General features: G+C 35.5%; 1 protein-coding gene across 11 annotated transcripts in view; it reads right to left on the reverse strand.

The window, feature by feature from the left end:
- The window catches only part of STAU2 (staufen double-stranded RNA binding protein 2), a 420,348-nt gene that overhangs the window by 163,659 nt on the left and 239,325 nt on the right, over positions 1 to 17,364 (reverse strand). For all 11 annotated transcript variants that reach the window (XM_007486960.3, XM_007486962.3, XM_007486961.3 and 8 more), the window contains one exon: positions 16,114 to 16,174. In XM_007486960.3, coding sequence (XP_007487022.1) covers positions 16,114 to 16,174 — 61 coding nt within the window. The remainder of the gene's footprint in view (positions 1 to 16,113; positions 16,175 to 17,364) is intronic.

A 17,364-nucleotide genomic window follows, 5' to 3' on the forward strand; every position in this document is an offset into this window, starting at 1 on the left:
AATATATACCAGACAAGGAAGTATGAAGAAAAAGAAGAGATTTAAGGATTCTGCGTTTGGTATCACACGTTGCCTGCTACCCCAAGATTCTTTGATTCTAAGAATGATTACAAAGATTAGAAAGGCAATCTTAGAACTCAGAGAATGCATGGAAAGGCTATGTCTAGTTCATCAATACTTACCAGAAGAAAACAGGAAACCTTTCCCCATCTACTTTATAAAGGAATCACATTTTTAATTCTGCACAGAATGAAGCCATGCAAGATGGTGCTCAGAGTTCCAAAGGATCTAGTTTTTGCCCCTTATCACCAAAAACTAATATCCTTTTTAAAAAGCAGTCACTTTTTCCAATCTCCTCCAGATTTTTCTCCCATTTTGGGCAGGATATTTAGTCCTAATTTTTTCCTCTCTAGATCTCATGCACCACAATTTGAGAATAAGAACAAGGCCCCAGTTCATAAATAGGAACCAAAATTGTACAGCAGAAAAAGCATTGGCTTTTTTTTTTAGCATCAGAGAATCTGATTTGGTATCTTAGCTTTGCCACTTATCCGTGTGACTTGGTTCATGTACTCTTTTGATCTTGCCATCACCCACTTAATAATGTTTATTGATTGATTAACTGAGTGGCATTAGCTTTGATAGGAAGTCTAGAACTATACTTCAACACACACAAAAAAATCCACAGACTGAAGGTTCTAAACCTCACCCAGCTGAGCATGCTGGAGACTGAAAACTAAGCAGAAGGCTTTATGGACTTAACCCATGGTACTCCCTGGTACATGCATACAATGCTAAAAGCCCCTAGGTTTGACTCAAAATTTGCTGATAAGAAGGCAAGAATTGTACTTATCATTGGCTTGTGCTATGGTCTTAAAAGATAGAAAAAACATGAGATTAGAAAACACTGTTCCTCAGCTGGGACTTTGGTTAAAGGAGGCTAACAGCTTAGCTGCAGCTGATGAAGGGTAACAGAATGAGCCAAAAAGAGTTTAAGAATAAAAGCATGCCCACTGGTAGTGGACTCTGAGGGCTGGGCAATGATTTATGTCTTGAGGATCCAAGGAGTGATTTGGATGAAGAGAGCCCTGGGTGTGGGTACTCACTGGAGGGCCAAGAAAATCAACAAAGACCATTTGGGGCAAATAGGAGTCTTTGTTCAAATAGGGAGAATGCCCACGCCTGGAAGCAGCCTCTTTCTAGCCTAATATGCCAATTGCTGAGGTTCCTGGGGAAGAGAGAACATTTATTAATTATGACAGCCAGTCTGGACCATCAATGCATTCAAAATAGGATCACAGGCCAATAAGCCTGAGGATGATAATAGTTTAGGCCAATGGTTCTGAATCTGAAGTCTATCAATTTGTTTTTTAAAAATATTTTGATAATTATATTTCAATGTAATTGCTTTTTTTCATAGTCCCATCCTAAAAACTTCATTCTAAGAAAGGAGCTATAGGTTTCAACAAACTGCCAAAGAAGTCCATGACACAAAGAAGGCTAAGAACCCCTGGCCTAGGCTATCCCCAAGCTCAGGAGGTTATAGTGGAAGCGCTCATTTCCTTTGGCAAATGTCCAAGATAATTTATGACACATTAAAAGTATTGAAAGAAGCCAGGTGATACTCATTAGAGGAGTGCAGGTAGCATATTCTATTTATGTTACCTGCAACATAAGTTATTTGTTGTTGATGACCTAAGTTTACTATGCAATATATTTTCCTTCCTGTGACAATTTTTGCTGTTATAATATGCTTTTTTTGCATGTGCTCATAATTCTATACTATGGAGGTAAAATGTTATTTGTAACTATGTCATATGTCAAGTGGTGATGTTTATGATGTATAAGCTACAAATGCTTAAGTATATTTTGGGTAATCTGCGGTGAAAATAAATGCTGTATTGGGGAAAATAGATGTATGGCAGAATGCTTCATTGGCTGATAGATGTCCCAACCAAATACACTTGTGTAAGAGACACCACTGATTGCCTCATGGAGTTTTCAGGGAGGTTGGAAGAGAAACAATAGCCATCAAGCAAGTAATAGTTCACATTTACACCTCTTCTGTCTATTTGCCTATTTATGCACAGCTCCCTCCCTGCAAAGGAAAACACTACAGTTGTTTTGGGAATAATGGTCCAAAGATAGAGGGCTAAGACTGACATGAAGCAAAGAAGAAAGGACTTCATGGTCCCCATAACCACCCTCTGAAGCGGATGCTAGTTTTAGGAAAGACAAGCTACATCAACGGGTAGCACCTCTGGATACTTTTATCTGTACGGCATTTCGTAGGTGGGTAGTGGGGGATTGTAGAGATAGATGGAAGGCCAGGTTCAGATTTAGACAACTGTGATGCCTAAAGTCCTGGAACCTGCATCCTTCTGCCCTATTTGTAGCTATAATTAGCAAATATGCACTCTGGGATACACAGAGAGCTCTGTGGTGGCTGCACTCAATTGCTCATGCCTCCCAGTTGCCCGGTTGCTGGCTGAAGAACCCTTTTATCTATGGTCCACGTGGAAGCAGAGAAAAGAGCAGAACTGCCAAACGTTTGCCCTCTCTCTGATTGTGGGGGAAGTAGGGTTGAATGGGATATCATAAAGCAGATTAGGATTTAATACTCATATATTTGTTTATTTTACCACATGAGTTAAATTCTTTGGTAAATTAAAGCTTTGGGAGCAATGAGACATAGTCAGAGATATAATAACAAGGGGAACAACTAAGTAGGTAGGAGCAACAAACTGAGTAATACAAGAGCCAATAAGCATGTATGAAGTGTTCCTATATGCCGGGCACCATGCTTAGTGCTGGGTGTACAAAAGACAGTCCATTTCCAGAAATATTTCACAATGCTATTTCTTGTGACAAGCTATTTAATAGGTTAACCTTCTACTTTCCATATTTAGTAAGTAATCAAAGAAAATTTTAGATCAAGCTATTTTAAATGATAGAGGACATAGAGGGATAGAAATTTATGTAATGATTAAAAAAGTCTACTAACATTCCTTCTTTGACCTAGTTTTAGATAAATAGGACATGAATAGGCCTATATCTTTGAGTTGTGAGGAATTATACAACTACTCAATTACTCAATTAAATATCATGGAATTATTGTTTCATATTACAAATTAAAGCAATGATTTCCTTAATTTTAAGTTTGAAGACAGGCATTTAACCTATTTATAAATTGGTTTGCAAAAGGCATATTAGTAAATTTATGAACACTAAATACAGCAATAGGTTTGCCTAATATATGATAAAGAAAATTCAATTATCTTAACACAACACAAAATATCTTGAAGTAAAATAATACACACTTGAAATAACATCACCACAAAGAAAATAATTTTTTAAAATAGGACAGTTACTTAAAGTTTTCAGAAAAAAACAAGTCCTGCAGATGGCTATTCCATTGATGTAATAATACTTAAAACAAACATTTCACATGCTCTCTCAGGCATTTCAATGTTTTTACATGATCCACCCAAATATCTAACTGCTATCTGGAACAATAGTTTGGACTTTTTCCACATTACCAAACTTTCTAAATGTTAAAACAACTAATATACAGCATGTGGTGAATGAAAAAAAATTCTGTGTGACATCAAACATTAAAGTATTCATATTTTATTTTATTGGAATTGATAAATTAATGTTAAGATATTTTCTTAAATTCTTAATACCTATTCTTTCAAGATAGAGAAAATTAGCATTATTCCTTCCAAACACAATTCATTTAAACCTCACTTGCACATGCTTATAGACTCCTTAAAGCGGCTTAACTTTTCAGATTCATTAGACTTTATTCCCCTTACTCCACTTTATAGTACTGGTAAGCTGCCTTCTCTCTCCTTCCCTCACAAATAGATAGCACTTTATCTCCTATGTCCATATCTTTGAATTGGCCAGTGCTTATGCCCAGAATCAACTTCCTTCTCATCTCAGCTGCCACATAGATTCCTTCTCTTCTTTCAAGACGCACTCAAGCATCATTTTCTAAGGCCATGATATCAAACTCAAAAAGAAACAGGGACCACTGAACTATACATAAGGATCTCTGAGGGTACAGATGGAATTGATTTTTAAATGTGATATTATCTATGTTTTATCATATTTTTATTTATTTTATTAAATATTTACCACTTAAATTTTAACCTGGTTCAGGTCACATTGCAGACTGTTGTAGCAGGCCACCATGTTGAACACCTCTGTTCTCCATGATGACTCTCTTAATTCCCCAACTATTAGTAACCACCCTCCCTAACTACTTGGAAACACATACATATGTAAGTATATATGTATATGTATTCTACATTCATATAATAAATGTATTATCTCTCTTACTAGAATGAAAGTTCATTGAAAAGAGTAGCTTTTATCTTTGTAGCCCCAACACTCAGCCTAGGATTTGGTACTTAGTAAAATCCTGTTTTATTGATCACAAAGGCCATAGAAAAGCAGTAAGATGTAAAATAAATACATGGGGAAACATTTTAGTATTAACCAAAACATCAAGAGTAAATAAGAAGAGAAAGTCCATTTTTAAAAAGTACATACTATATAAAACAATCTGGAGTCAATCTACCAAGATATACATATGAAATTATATAAATACTGTGACAAGATCAGTATTTAAAGAAATAGAAGAATATGGAAACAAGTACTCCTGATTGGGCCAATAAAATAAAATGACAATACTATCTAAATTAATTTATAGATTTAGTGCTATGCCAATCAAATTACCAAGAAGATATTTTATAGAACAATACAAAAAAAAACCCCTCTGAAAAACAGTAAGTTTAGAATCTCAAGGGAATTAATGAAAGTAAGTAGGAATGAAGGGAGCATATTATTATCAGACCTCAAATTATATTTCAAGGCTGTAACCAAAACTATTTGTTGTTTCTTAAAAAATAAAAATATAGGTCAATGAAAAAGCATGAACACTCATCAGAAATAGTTTAATATACTAGTTCAGTATTTGTTAAAACCCCGAGAATATGTTATTGGGGAAGGACTCTCTTTTTGACAATTGGTGGGAAAAATAAGGAAGTCTGTCACGTCCTAGGTTTGAATTGGCATTTTAAATTATATACTATTCTAAGTGCCAAGTGGCCTGACTATAAGAGATTATATCATAAAACAAACAAAAAAATTAGAGGAGACTAGAAGAAAGTACCTTTCATAATAATAGCAGCTAGCATTTATATAGTGCTTTAAATTTTGTGAAGCACCTCACAAATATAATCTCATTTGATTCTGACCAGTCTGGGAGGTAGATGCTGTTTTTATCCCTATTTTACAGATGAGGAAATAGGGTTTTAAGAGAGATTAAATGATGTGGCCAAGGTCTTACAGCAAATAAATGTTTGGAGTTGGACTTGAACTCAAGACTTCTGATTACAGGTCCTGACTACCCTCTATCCACTGAGCCACCTAGCTGTTTCAACTATGATAAGGGGGGAAAATTCAGTCAAACAAGGAATAAATTAAAGGACATAAAAGAAAATTTTGATTTCATAAAATTAAAAAGCTTTTGCACAAACAAAATGCAAATAGAATAAGAAAACTATCAAGCATGAAAAAATATTTGCATCAAATACAACTGATAAAAATTATATATTCAATACATCTAGGGAATAGGCAGAACTATATAAAACCAAAGAACCATTCCCCAAAAGATAAATAGTTAAAGAATACCAGTGGTTCACATTAATAATTGCAAACTATTAACATCCATTTGAAAGTATTTTCCAAATCACTAATGGTAAAATAAAAACAAACCACTTTTAGAGTTTTTAGGTTTTGAGTTTTCACATCTTATATACTGGCAAAGAACAAAAACTAGGAACAGTCAATATTAGAGGGGATAGCGGAAATAAAAGTATTCTTATATTATCGGTGTAACTGATTGTAAATCTATTCAACTATTCTGGATACAAATTTGGAATTATATGTGACTAACTTGTTCATACTATTTTGTCTAGCTGTCTTATTGCTGGACATGTACCCCAAGAATGTCAAAAGTAGAAGGAAAGAATTAGTATACAACAAAATAATCCTATTAGGACTTTTTCTTGGTAACAAGAACAAGAAATAAAGTGGGTGTCCATTAACTGGAGAATGCCTGAACCAACTGTGGTATATAAATGTAATGGAATATTATTGTGTGTTAAGAAATGACATATGAAGACTTCAGAGAAATGTCTATGTGAGATGATATGGAGCAAAATAAAAGCAGAATAATTGCAAACTATTAAGAATAATACATGCAATGCTTACAAAAATGTATTTAAAAGGAAGTCAAACAATAAAAACTAGTAATAGTCTCCAAGAACTTCGATGAAAAATACTTCTCTCCCTCACAGAAGGGAGGCAACTGACTACTAAGGAAGAAATTTGGCAACACTGTCAAAAGTGGTGACTGTTAACTAATTGTTTTAGTTAGAAATATTAGAAAATGCTTTTTTTTTGTCAGGGAATATTCAATGGGAGTCAATGGCAATGGGAAGGGAGAGAGAGAGACAGTGTGTGTGTGTGTGTGAGAGAGAGAGAGACAGAGACAGAGACAGAGACAGAGACAGAGAGAAGAGTAAGTGAGAGTATTTGGAATTTTATGTGACTGACCTGTTCATACTCTTTTGTCCCAACTACCCTACTTCTGGACATGTACCCCAAGAAGGTCAAAGGCAGAAACAAAGAATCATTACATAACAGAGTAACCCTACAAAAAAACAAAAGGCATCAATAAAATTCTTTTTGAAAGGTCAAAGATACAAGAGATGTTGGTTCATTCTATTTGTGAGTAACTTTAATGAATTACAAATATTTAGTCATTTTTCTCCCCAAATAACATGAGACTGGAAGGTATTCCTGCTCACACTGCAGGGAGTCTAGCTGATAAAAATAACTGATGTTAAAAATAGCTAAATATAAACAAACAAGAAGCTTTCTTTTAATTGGATTATAACAGACTGAATGAATGAGCTATCTGTAACTAATTTTCTTTCATCCTTAATAGCCTTTCAAGGCAAGACCAATCTCTCTAGCCTGGCTTTGCCCCTGCTGTTCCTTTACTGTAGTCCTGATTGCTAAATGCCCTCTCACCTCTTTACTTGCATTGCTAGATTGATTTTGTTCTTTTCAATTTGAATTTATGTAGCAACAGATAAGCTCAGTGAATCAAGCTGGAGGTTCAACTCTATGTGAAATAAACTAAAGAATTTAAAATGTGTAGTGGAGGCTGAGTTTATAGGGATCATGCTAGGGAATATGTGCCCCAATCCCCCTGGAAACTTCCAAGGCCTCTGAGGACATGGTGACTCATCCTTTAGTTCTTTTCAGGATAGCAAACTCTTTTTCCAGCCTGGAAAGACTGGCCTGGCACTGAAGACTTTGTACTTTGAGATGGCAAATAATGTCCCAGTAGGCTGATGAGTCAGAGGAGCTCATAATTCCATGAATATAAAAAAGGGAGCACCTGACCCTTCACCTCTCTTCTTCCAACTGTGCAGTGTGTCTAGAATATTTTGAACTATTTCCTGAGTGGATAAAGGTGCAATTTTCCAATCTTCTACTGGGTATCCATGCCACCATGAGCATATACCCTCCCTGGGCAGAACTGTTTAGACTCTAAACAAATAAATCAATCACAAGAAAACATTTAGATTGAACTTTGTTATGACTAAAATTCTCTGGAGGCCATATCTTAATTTTATAATTATTTATTAAATCGACAAAAACAGTTCAGAAAAAGAGAAAAAAAAAGCGCGAGCCATGAGCAGATTAAACCAACCCAGGGCCAGTCACCACACTCTCCCTAGTCCTGTGATGGTGAACCTATGACACACATGTCAGTACTGACACATGTAGCCATTTTTGATGACACGTGGCCGCATACAGAGAAGTATGAGGCCGCTTGCCGAGAAGGACGTTTTTTTCCTCAAAGTGAAACACCACCCAAGTTATGCTCGGTTTTTTGGTGAATTTTGACACACCAAGCTCAAAAGGTTACCCTTCACTGTCCTAGTCCCTGGTTCCAAGAAAAAAAAAGGCCCCCATTCCCCAGTCAATTGATGCTCTTAGTGATGCTTTTTTTCCTAAGTCTTTTTGATTGGAGGACTCCAACCTCCTTAATCAGGACAAAAGCCAGGTTTGTCAGACACCAGGATAACCATGTGGCATTTAGAATGAATTGCCCAGCACCCAGATTGACTTCATTACCTAACAGGATTCTTGTTTACAAATAAAACAAAGAGCCTGTCTCCAACCTGCCCATCCTTACCAAAGTCAAAAGATGTAGACAAAGAAGGGAGGACGCCACTATATGGTCTCTGGGAGATACAGTTCAAGCTTTAGCCTTAAAAATCAAATTTTTCTTAGTTATAAAATCCAAAGGTTGTTTTGGGAGCCAAAAAGGGATACAAATTAATATTAACTTTGTATAATTTCATTTAAACTAAGTGTTTAAGTAAAAATAAATAAGATTGCTTTCTTTTTCAAGAACGTAGATCTTTAAATTTTCTTATCATAGTACTTCAGAAATTAAGACTTCCAAAGATTACTTTCTAGTTAGGCTAAGATTCCTTAGATGTTGTCAACATTTTATTTTTTCCTTACCTGTTTGGCGTTGCTTTTTTTTTCCTATCATAAAAAAAATTTGTTACAGTCTTCTATCTGAAAGAAATTCTTACTTATCTATTCTTGATTTTAAAACTGACTCTGTGTCACTATTGAAAAGTGAATGAAAATGCACTTTAAAATGTGCAAAGCACTGCACTAAACCTTAGGGATACCAAAAGAAAAGTAAAAAAGTCTCTGCATTCAAAGAGCTCACATTTTAAGAAGAAGCCATGAAGTGTGAAGCAAGTTTCAGCTTTAAGTCATAGGGTAACATTTTCTTGGCTGTCATTATGTTTTACAAAATCACGTCTGTTCTTGATGTTGAACTGTTAGACAATAGCAAGGGCTTTGGCATGAATAACTCTGATCAGTAGATATCCAGATAAAAGCACATATCCAGAACCTTAAATAGCAGTTCTTCTGGATCTTTTAATATCACCTAATTCCCTGACTGTGAAAAAACAAAGGAATTAGTGTATATGTATGTATGTATGTCTAAATGTGCTTGTTACTATGTTTCACTTATTTACATTGTATATCCTCTTTTTAAAAATCTTATTTAAGAAAATTTTTCCATGGTTACATGATTCATGTTATTTCCCTCCCCTTCTCCTCTCTCCCATAGCCAACATGCAATTCCACTGGGTTTTACATGTATCATTGATCAAGACCTATTTCCATATTACTGTTATTTGTCCTAGGGTGACCATTTAGAGTCTACATCCCCAATCATATCCCCTTCAACCCATGTGATCAAGCAGTTGTTTTTCTTCTGTGTTTCTACTTCCACAGTATTTCCTCTGAATGTGGATAGCATTCTTGCTCATAAGTCCCTCTGAGTTGTTCTGGATCACTGCATTTCCACTAATGGAGAAGTCCATTACATTCTATTGTATGACAGTGTCTCAGTCTCTGTGTACAATGTTCTCCTGGTTCTGCTCCTTTCACTCTGTATCACTTCCTAGAGGTTGTTCCAGTTCCCATGGAATTCCTCCACTTTATTATTATTCCTTTGAGCATGATAGTATTCCATCACCAACATATGCCACAATTTATTCAGCCATTCCCCGATCAAAGGACATCCCCTCATTTTCCAATTTTTTGCCACCACAAAGAGTGCAGCTATGAATATTCTTATACAAATCTTTTTCCTTATTATCTCTTTGGGGTACAAACCCAGCAGTGCTATGGCTGGATCAAAGGGCAGACAGTCTTTTAGCGCCCTTTGGGCTATGAAGATTAGATTTGGCACTCCCCTAATTGTAACAAAATTGTAACAAAAAAATAAGCTCTTCCCTGATTGTGAAGATTTAAATTGTAACTCATGTCTATTTTTAGATTTTAATCCCCATAAATGTAAACACTCTACTTAAAAAGTTAACTATGGAGACCTGCCTATTTTTAGATTCAATCACAAAAAGTGCAAACATGATACTTAAAGTTGAATGGGAAGATCTGCCCATTTAGATCTAATCACCAAAAGTGCAAATATTACACTTAATCATGAAGTGGGAGATCTGTGACCCATGTATGCAATAGATTCATTGACTAATAGATTGACTAATTGCCTTCTGGGTAGTCCTAGAGCAGAGTGTCAACTGTGATTGTAGACATAAAATTAGCAGAAGGCACAGGAAGTGATGCAAGAGAAAATGCCTTTAAAAGAGAGAGTGCTTGGACTTCCACTTCTCCTGGAGTTCAATTCTTCATGCTTTCTAGTTGAGGCTGGGGAAGAGGGGCAGAAGAATCTGCTGACTGGACTGACACTTGGTGAGTGAAAAGCTGACTCTTAACTGCTGGATTTTCTGAAGAGACTTCCTGGGTCCTCGGCTTTGAGAAATCAGGTCAAATTCCCTTATTGCCTTTGATTATACAGTTTAAGCAAAAAAAAAATTGTTTTTTAAAAACCAGGATCACTTTAATTCTATAAATATAGCCCCAAACCATCTGAGAGATCATATAAAAATAATCATCTACTAAAGAAAAACAGATTTCAAAGGTATTCATTAGTCCGACAGTAGTAGCTCTAAATTGAGGGCAGAGTCCAAAGGAAGCTGAGAACAAAGCTCAGTATGAGCCTGCTGGGAATGGGAGCACCTTTTTAGTTTCAAGATGTGTCATTAGGGTTAAATAGTGAACAGACACATAAGAAGTGACAAAGAATAAGACAAATAAACAATTATACTGAAAGTCACAAAGAGTTCTATTCCATCCCAGAATTATTTATCTAGGGTCATCTCTAATGAACCTAGAAGGACCAGCAGATTTCACAGAGGCTAAATAAAACTTTTTAAAAGGTTAGCAAAAAGATATTTATGTGGTAAATGCCTCTGAAAAGTCTTTTAGTGGGTGGATTCGGCACATACCAGTACCTTTGAGCCTAGTCCAATTTTGAATTAAGCTTTACAGTTCACCTTTAAGAAACAATGAGCCTGTTTTAAAACAAAATCTTTTATTAATAAGAAACAGGGATTGAGAAATTAAAAAAAATAAGATATGCATCAGCTGAATTGTCTCTAAATAGAATGTTTTACAAAGTTTTCCATTAGCCATCAGTGGATCTTTAAAACATACAACCTTTTTTTAAACTTGTTAGTCATTCATCTGTAAAATCTAGCTTTTTATGTGCATGCCAAGCATAAAATTGCCCCATGCTAAATTTAACACAAATCTCACATTACAAAGTTATGTGCACTTGCAATTTAACATAGCTATGACAAAGGTGCGGGTTTATACATCCAAAGTATCCATGTTTGAGGTGAGAAGGAAAAAGCATGTTTATTTCAGTGCCTTTTCAGCTGGAGGTGCATTCATGAAAATCTTCAAAAAACCAAAACAAACCTAGTTCTATAATTTAAATCTGCAGGCAATCAAGCTAGGAAAATACATAGAGGAGCCAGGCTGTGTAATCACTAACACTTGCAAAACCATTTAAACTATTCTTTAGTTGTAATTGCTAGCAGTCTCTTATGACTGTAATCTCAAAAAAAAAAAATCTTCCACTGGAAAAATCAAACACAGGTGTATATTAACTTCCTGTCTATTTCTAATCAGGTGTCACCCAAAGCTTAGCTTTACCACATTAAAATTATTTTTTCTTTAATGCTACATTATTTCTCACCTTTTAAATAGTGAGAAGGAAGAGAGCCATGGTTTCTATGACACAAGCATTACTGTCACTGCCCACCTTTGGGCAAAGGAAGGAAAGGAGAAACTGTCCCTCCAATATAGCCTATTTTCAAAATAATTCCACATTAACTTGTGGATAGAGAATTGAACTTGGAGAAAGGAGAGAATTGATCTTAAATCCATCTTCAGACACTTACCTAGTTGTATGACTCTGGGTGAGTCACCTTCCTCAGACTCAGTTTCCTCATTTATAAAATGGGGATAATAACAGTTTTTCCCTCCCAGTGCTGTGGTGAGGATAAAATGAGATATCTATGAAATGCGTTCCAACCATAAAGCACTATGAAAATACTATAGCTATTATTATTAGCAACTATTCAAATTTTCTGTTCCTTTTTAAAATAGGGGCAGAAATGGATACTTCATTAAAGAAATCTATACCTTTAGAGATCAATCCATGATTATATTATGTTTGTTATAAATTAATATGTTACCCTTCTTTATGCTGTCCAAAAATGGTGAATCATCCTACAAAAAATTTTTAAGGAAAAATTCTCAACTCTTTCTAATATTTAAACTCCAATATGATGACTAACCCAAGTCATAACGAGATCAAACAAGTTATCCAAAGTCTTATGATATTTCAGCTAGCATTTAGTAACTGGAAAACCACCCTCTAATCACAAATGTCTATTTTTACATTTGAAATAATAGCACTGTACATGTTTTCTTACTTTACACAATTTCTTACAATAGAAATCTGAGCTCACGGAACTGATTAAGTAGAGTAGACTTTGTTTATGTTACCTTAAGATTTGAACTTACATAAATCTATAGAAAAATAATACATTTTATTCCCAAAGTTATTCATTCCTAAGCTGAGATCAGCTTTTTATTGATGCTGTGTTGCAGCCAGACTGATCTAGTCGCAGGGCCTCCAGGGTTGCTTAGAGGAAAACTAGCTGGGAAGCTGAGTAATGATTACTTGGGGTTGGACTCCCTCCTTCCCTCTGGTGCTACAGCATAGAAACATTCAGTGTCAGTTATGCTTGGGATGCAGAGACCCCCTTGAGCTCCCCATTTAAACCTAGTACAGATGGAGTGACCACGGGGAATGGGAAGGGGTTGGGGGAGGCATCCTTCCTGAGCTCCAACATCTGATGTATTATTATTCCTATCATAGAGCTAGCTATCCTTTAAACGTTAGTGATTTGGTTAGTTTGGGGCGGGGAGTTGGGGGAGGTTGTTTTTGTTCTTTCTGGTCAGTCAAAAACCGCCTTATCATTTCTAATTTTACATCCGTGGTATGGCTTTTTTGTACTTTTCTAATTACTTGGCCTTTTTGTTTAAACAGATAAATAAGCCAGGATATAAAATATCTAAGCCTTAATAAAAAAATTAAAAAAAAAAACCAAAACCTTGGAGGTTATAGTTTTCTATACTCTTCTTTAAAGTTAAAATGTTAATAATTGACATAGTTATATGATTTGTATCTCATATTGTTATATTAACATTCCTACCATTATCTAAGGTTTTTCTGCCAGAGCCTCAACAATCATGCATATACCTGGACCTCATGTGTGTACTAGAACAAAAAGGAAAGAAATAGTATTTAGATAATATTTCTAAATATGAAAAGCATCAATTTTCATATAAAGAGGATTAATTTGAAAATTGATGACACTGCTAACCAATCTATTGTTTCTCCTATTTTTAACCTAGTATTTGGCAAATTGTACATTATAACTTCCATGGATTAATAGGAATCTCTAAAAATGTCATGAGAGGGAGGGGAAGTCAGCGTGGGAAGAAAGTAGTACGATGAACTACCTCAAACCGCCCTTTTTCCCACCTCACCCCCCACACAAATCCAAACGCCTTCACCTCATTCTATAAAATGCACAAGACTAAATGGTGATAGTGAAATCCCAGGAAAAGGTCACACTGAGGGGTCTGCAGACACCGGTGGGATCTGGCCAGCAGTGGCCACGTGCAGTGCTCCTGCACACAAAGACAGGCTGTGCACCAACGGAAGAAAGGGTCTCAGCCCTAAAACAGGGCCCTGAGTCTGTGCTAAGGCTTTGTCACAGATTCTGGGTAGAATGAGAATGAGATCAGCAGCCAGGAGTGGCAATCCACAATAAGGAGTGGTCTCAGGCCCAAGGCTATGTAGTAAAGGCAACAAGTTCAGAAGTAACTAACAGCAGTGTGGCTAAGATTCTAGGTACAGACTGGAGTCTCAGTTCCAACTTCTAGCTCAGTCTGATGCCTGCAGAGGAATAACTAGGGGAGGAAGTGCTAACTAGAGGAACCTGTGGTTTTGTTTCTCTAAAGTAGCATAGGTTTTCAACTGGTGAAAAGTGGCTGAGTTGAGGTATTGCTGTTTAAATCCAAATCTATGCCACAGACTTATAGAACTCAGATCAGGGAGGTCTTGACCAGATTTAGCCCTGGATTAGACGGCTTTTAGAATGAGAAACCTGAAAGCTTAAAATTCTCCTGCTTCAACTTTTCTTAAAATCCTGGAATAACACAAGAATGCAGCAACAGGAACAGCCTAGACTTTCTTTCCAGGATTGTGCAGAGTCCAGCCCTAATATCAAGTTGGAAGTCAGGAAGTAGGCTAGAAGAAAAAAGCTTACAACAACAAAAAAAGAAAGCAAGCAAGAAAAGAATTCTACCATGAAAGGCTCTTATGGTAAATAAGGACAATCAAGACATTCTCAAGAAGAGAATGATTGCAAAACAGCTACAATCAATAACTCAACCCCCCTCCCCCAAATAACAAAAAAACACAGCTTGATAACAAATTCAACTATAATTCTTGGAAAAGATGAAACAGGAGTTTAAAAAGAGTTGAAAATGTCATTTTTTTATAAATGAAATGAGAGTACTGAAGGGAAAAAATTGCAAAAGAAATGAGAGCTATGGGGAAAAAAAAGAAATTAAAAAGAGAATTTCTAATTTGACTCAGCAAAAGAAGTATAAAACTTTGACCAAACAATAATTATAATGTACTAAGTGAAAACTAATGACTCTTTGAAGCAATAAGAAATATTAAAACAAAGTCAAAAGATAAAAAAAATTGAATTAAAGGTAAGGCATCTCATGACCTGAAAAACCAATTGAGGGGAAAAAAATTAACTATCACTGGACTAATTAAATGCCATGATGAAAAGAAGAGCCTATACATTATATTTTAAAAATTTTACAAGAAAACTGCCCAGATCACTTAGAACCAGATGGCAAAGTGGACAAAGCATCTACTTGGTCACCTCCTGAAAGAAATCCCCAAATGGAAATTACCAGGAATGTCATACCCAAAATTCAGAGCTTTCAGGTCAAACAAAAATATTGGAAGATTCCAGAAATAAAAAATTCAAGAATCAAGGAGCCAGTCAGGACCACACACAATTCCACAGCCACACTAAAGCAGCAGAGAACTTAGAATACATTCTTCTAGAAGGCAAAGGATATGGGATTAATACCAAGAATAATATATGCAGAAAACTGGGTATAATGCTGGGAGGGATCTTCAATGAAATAGTGGTTCTAAGCATTCCTGATAAAAAGGCCAAAGTGATGTGGAAGCTCTGAAGTTCAAAGACACAAGTAAAGAGATATACATCTCCACTGAGAGAGTCTAATTAGACAACACTGTTCTGGTATATCTTGTTTTCAGAGGACTATATTGGTCATATATATGTGAAGTCCTCACAAATGTATTCTTTTAAAAGTATGACCTCTTTTAAGGTACACATTAATGAATGATGGCATTTATCTAGCATTTACTATATTCCAAGCACTGGGGATTAAACCCCAAAGTGAGACAGACCCTCTGCCTCACAAGTAGTTAGTATTTGAATTCTAATGTAGATAAGACGTAGAGGTGAGTGGTAGCAAAGGAAGAGAATGGAGGGCTGAGAAGTCACAATGATGAGAATGAAACAAGAGAGTCATCAGTTAACCCATCTTTTCCAGAAGCAACGGTAATGATAATTTGCTCATGGTTCTCAGAGAAATAAGTAGAAAGAGGAGGGATACACGGTTAAAGATGACTAGTCTCCCAGGTGGTACAAAGCCCAGTGGCTTAGCTCCTACGTGGCATGAACACCAGCGGTCTAGTTTGGAGTGGGGAGCAATTACAGTAATAGGAACAAGAGAGAAAAAAAGTCATCGTGAACTAGACTGGAATTTACAGGAGGGCAGAGGCTGTGCCTTTTATGTTTTTTAATCCTTCACAATAATTTGACATAGAATTTTGAGTGCTGTAGATAGTCATTAAATATTAGCTGAACAACTGAATTGACGAAAAGAGTATTCAAATTCAGAAAGCCTAAAAAAAGTGAATATACTTACTATTACTTGTTGTTTGAGGAAATCCAATCTTTTGACTATTCCATTCCTTGTTTTCCACTGTCTAGAATATTAAATGGATAAGTTAAAGCAGAGAAGTCACCTTTTTTCATTTACTCAAAACTAAAAAATTGACTAAGAATATTAATTTAAGAAAAAGATCTCTCACATATTCACTCATTTCTCTAAATTTTGGTGCCAACAGTTACATATAAAAGTACTAAATGCATATAAAGCTTTGCATTATTTCATCAATTTTCTTTAATCAGAATGTATATTTTCTTGTACTTTCTTCTCATTCTCTAAATTGAGTGTAGCAAATCATAGGCGCTTAACAAAAGGTAAATGGAAGTCAAAGTATCAATGAAACTTTTGTTGGCTCAAAATCCTAATTAATAAAAACAAAAATATCTAACATTTATAAAGTGCCACACTCTGTGCTAATATTTCTATTTTAATTGTTCAAAACTCATGTAAGATTAGTAAATGCTGCTAAGAAATACTTTTTAACTTAAAAATTTTTTTTTCAATTACATGTAGAAACAACTTCTAACAATTGTTATCTAACATTTTGGAATAGATTTTCACTTCCCCCATCCCCTCATGATCCCAAGGCTGCAATTAGGCTTACAATAGTACTGCCATACAATACATATTTCAATAAATACATTTTTAAGTTTTATTTTATTTTTCCTCAATTACATGTAAAAAGTCTCCAACCTTTTTCAAATAATACTGAGTCTCAAGTTTTCTCCCTCCTTTCCTCCTTCCCCACCTTATCCCCACAGACATGTAAGCAATCTTACATAGATTTTACTTGTGCAATCATGTAAAACATTTTCCTATATTAATCCTTTTGTGGAAGGCAATGTGAACAAAAAAAAATTGGGTAATAAATTGAAAAAAAGTTTGCTTTGGTCTGGACTCAGACTCTATCAATTCTTTTTTTTTTTTTAAACCCTTACCTTCCATCTTGGAATCAATATTGTGTATTGGTTCCAAGGCAGAAGAGTGGTAAGGGCTAGGCAGTGGGGTTAAGTGACTTGCCCAGGGTCACACAGCTGGAAAGTGTCTGAGGTCATATTTGAATGTAGGACCTCTCATCTCTAGGCTTGGCTCTCAATCCACTGAGCTACTCTATCAATTCTTTCTCTGCAAGCAGATGGCATTTTTTTTTCTATCACGAGTCCTATGGGATTGTTTTAGATTATTATATTGTTGAGAATAGTAGCTAAACACATATTTTTTAAGAAA

The sequence above is a fragment of the Monodelphis domestica genome, chromosome 3 (assembly GCF_027887165.1).
Source record: "Monodelphis domestica isolate mMonDom1 chromosome 3, mMonDom1.pri, whole genome shotgun sequence".
NCBI lineage: Eukaryota > Metazoa > Chordata > Mammalia > Didelphimorphia > Didelphidae > Monodelphis > Monodelphis domestica.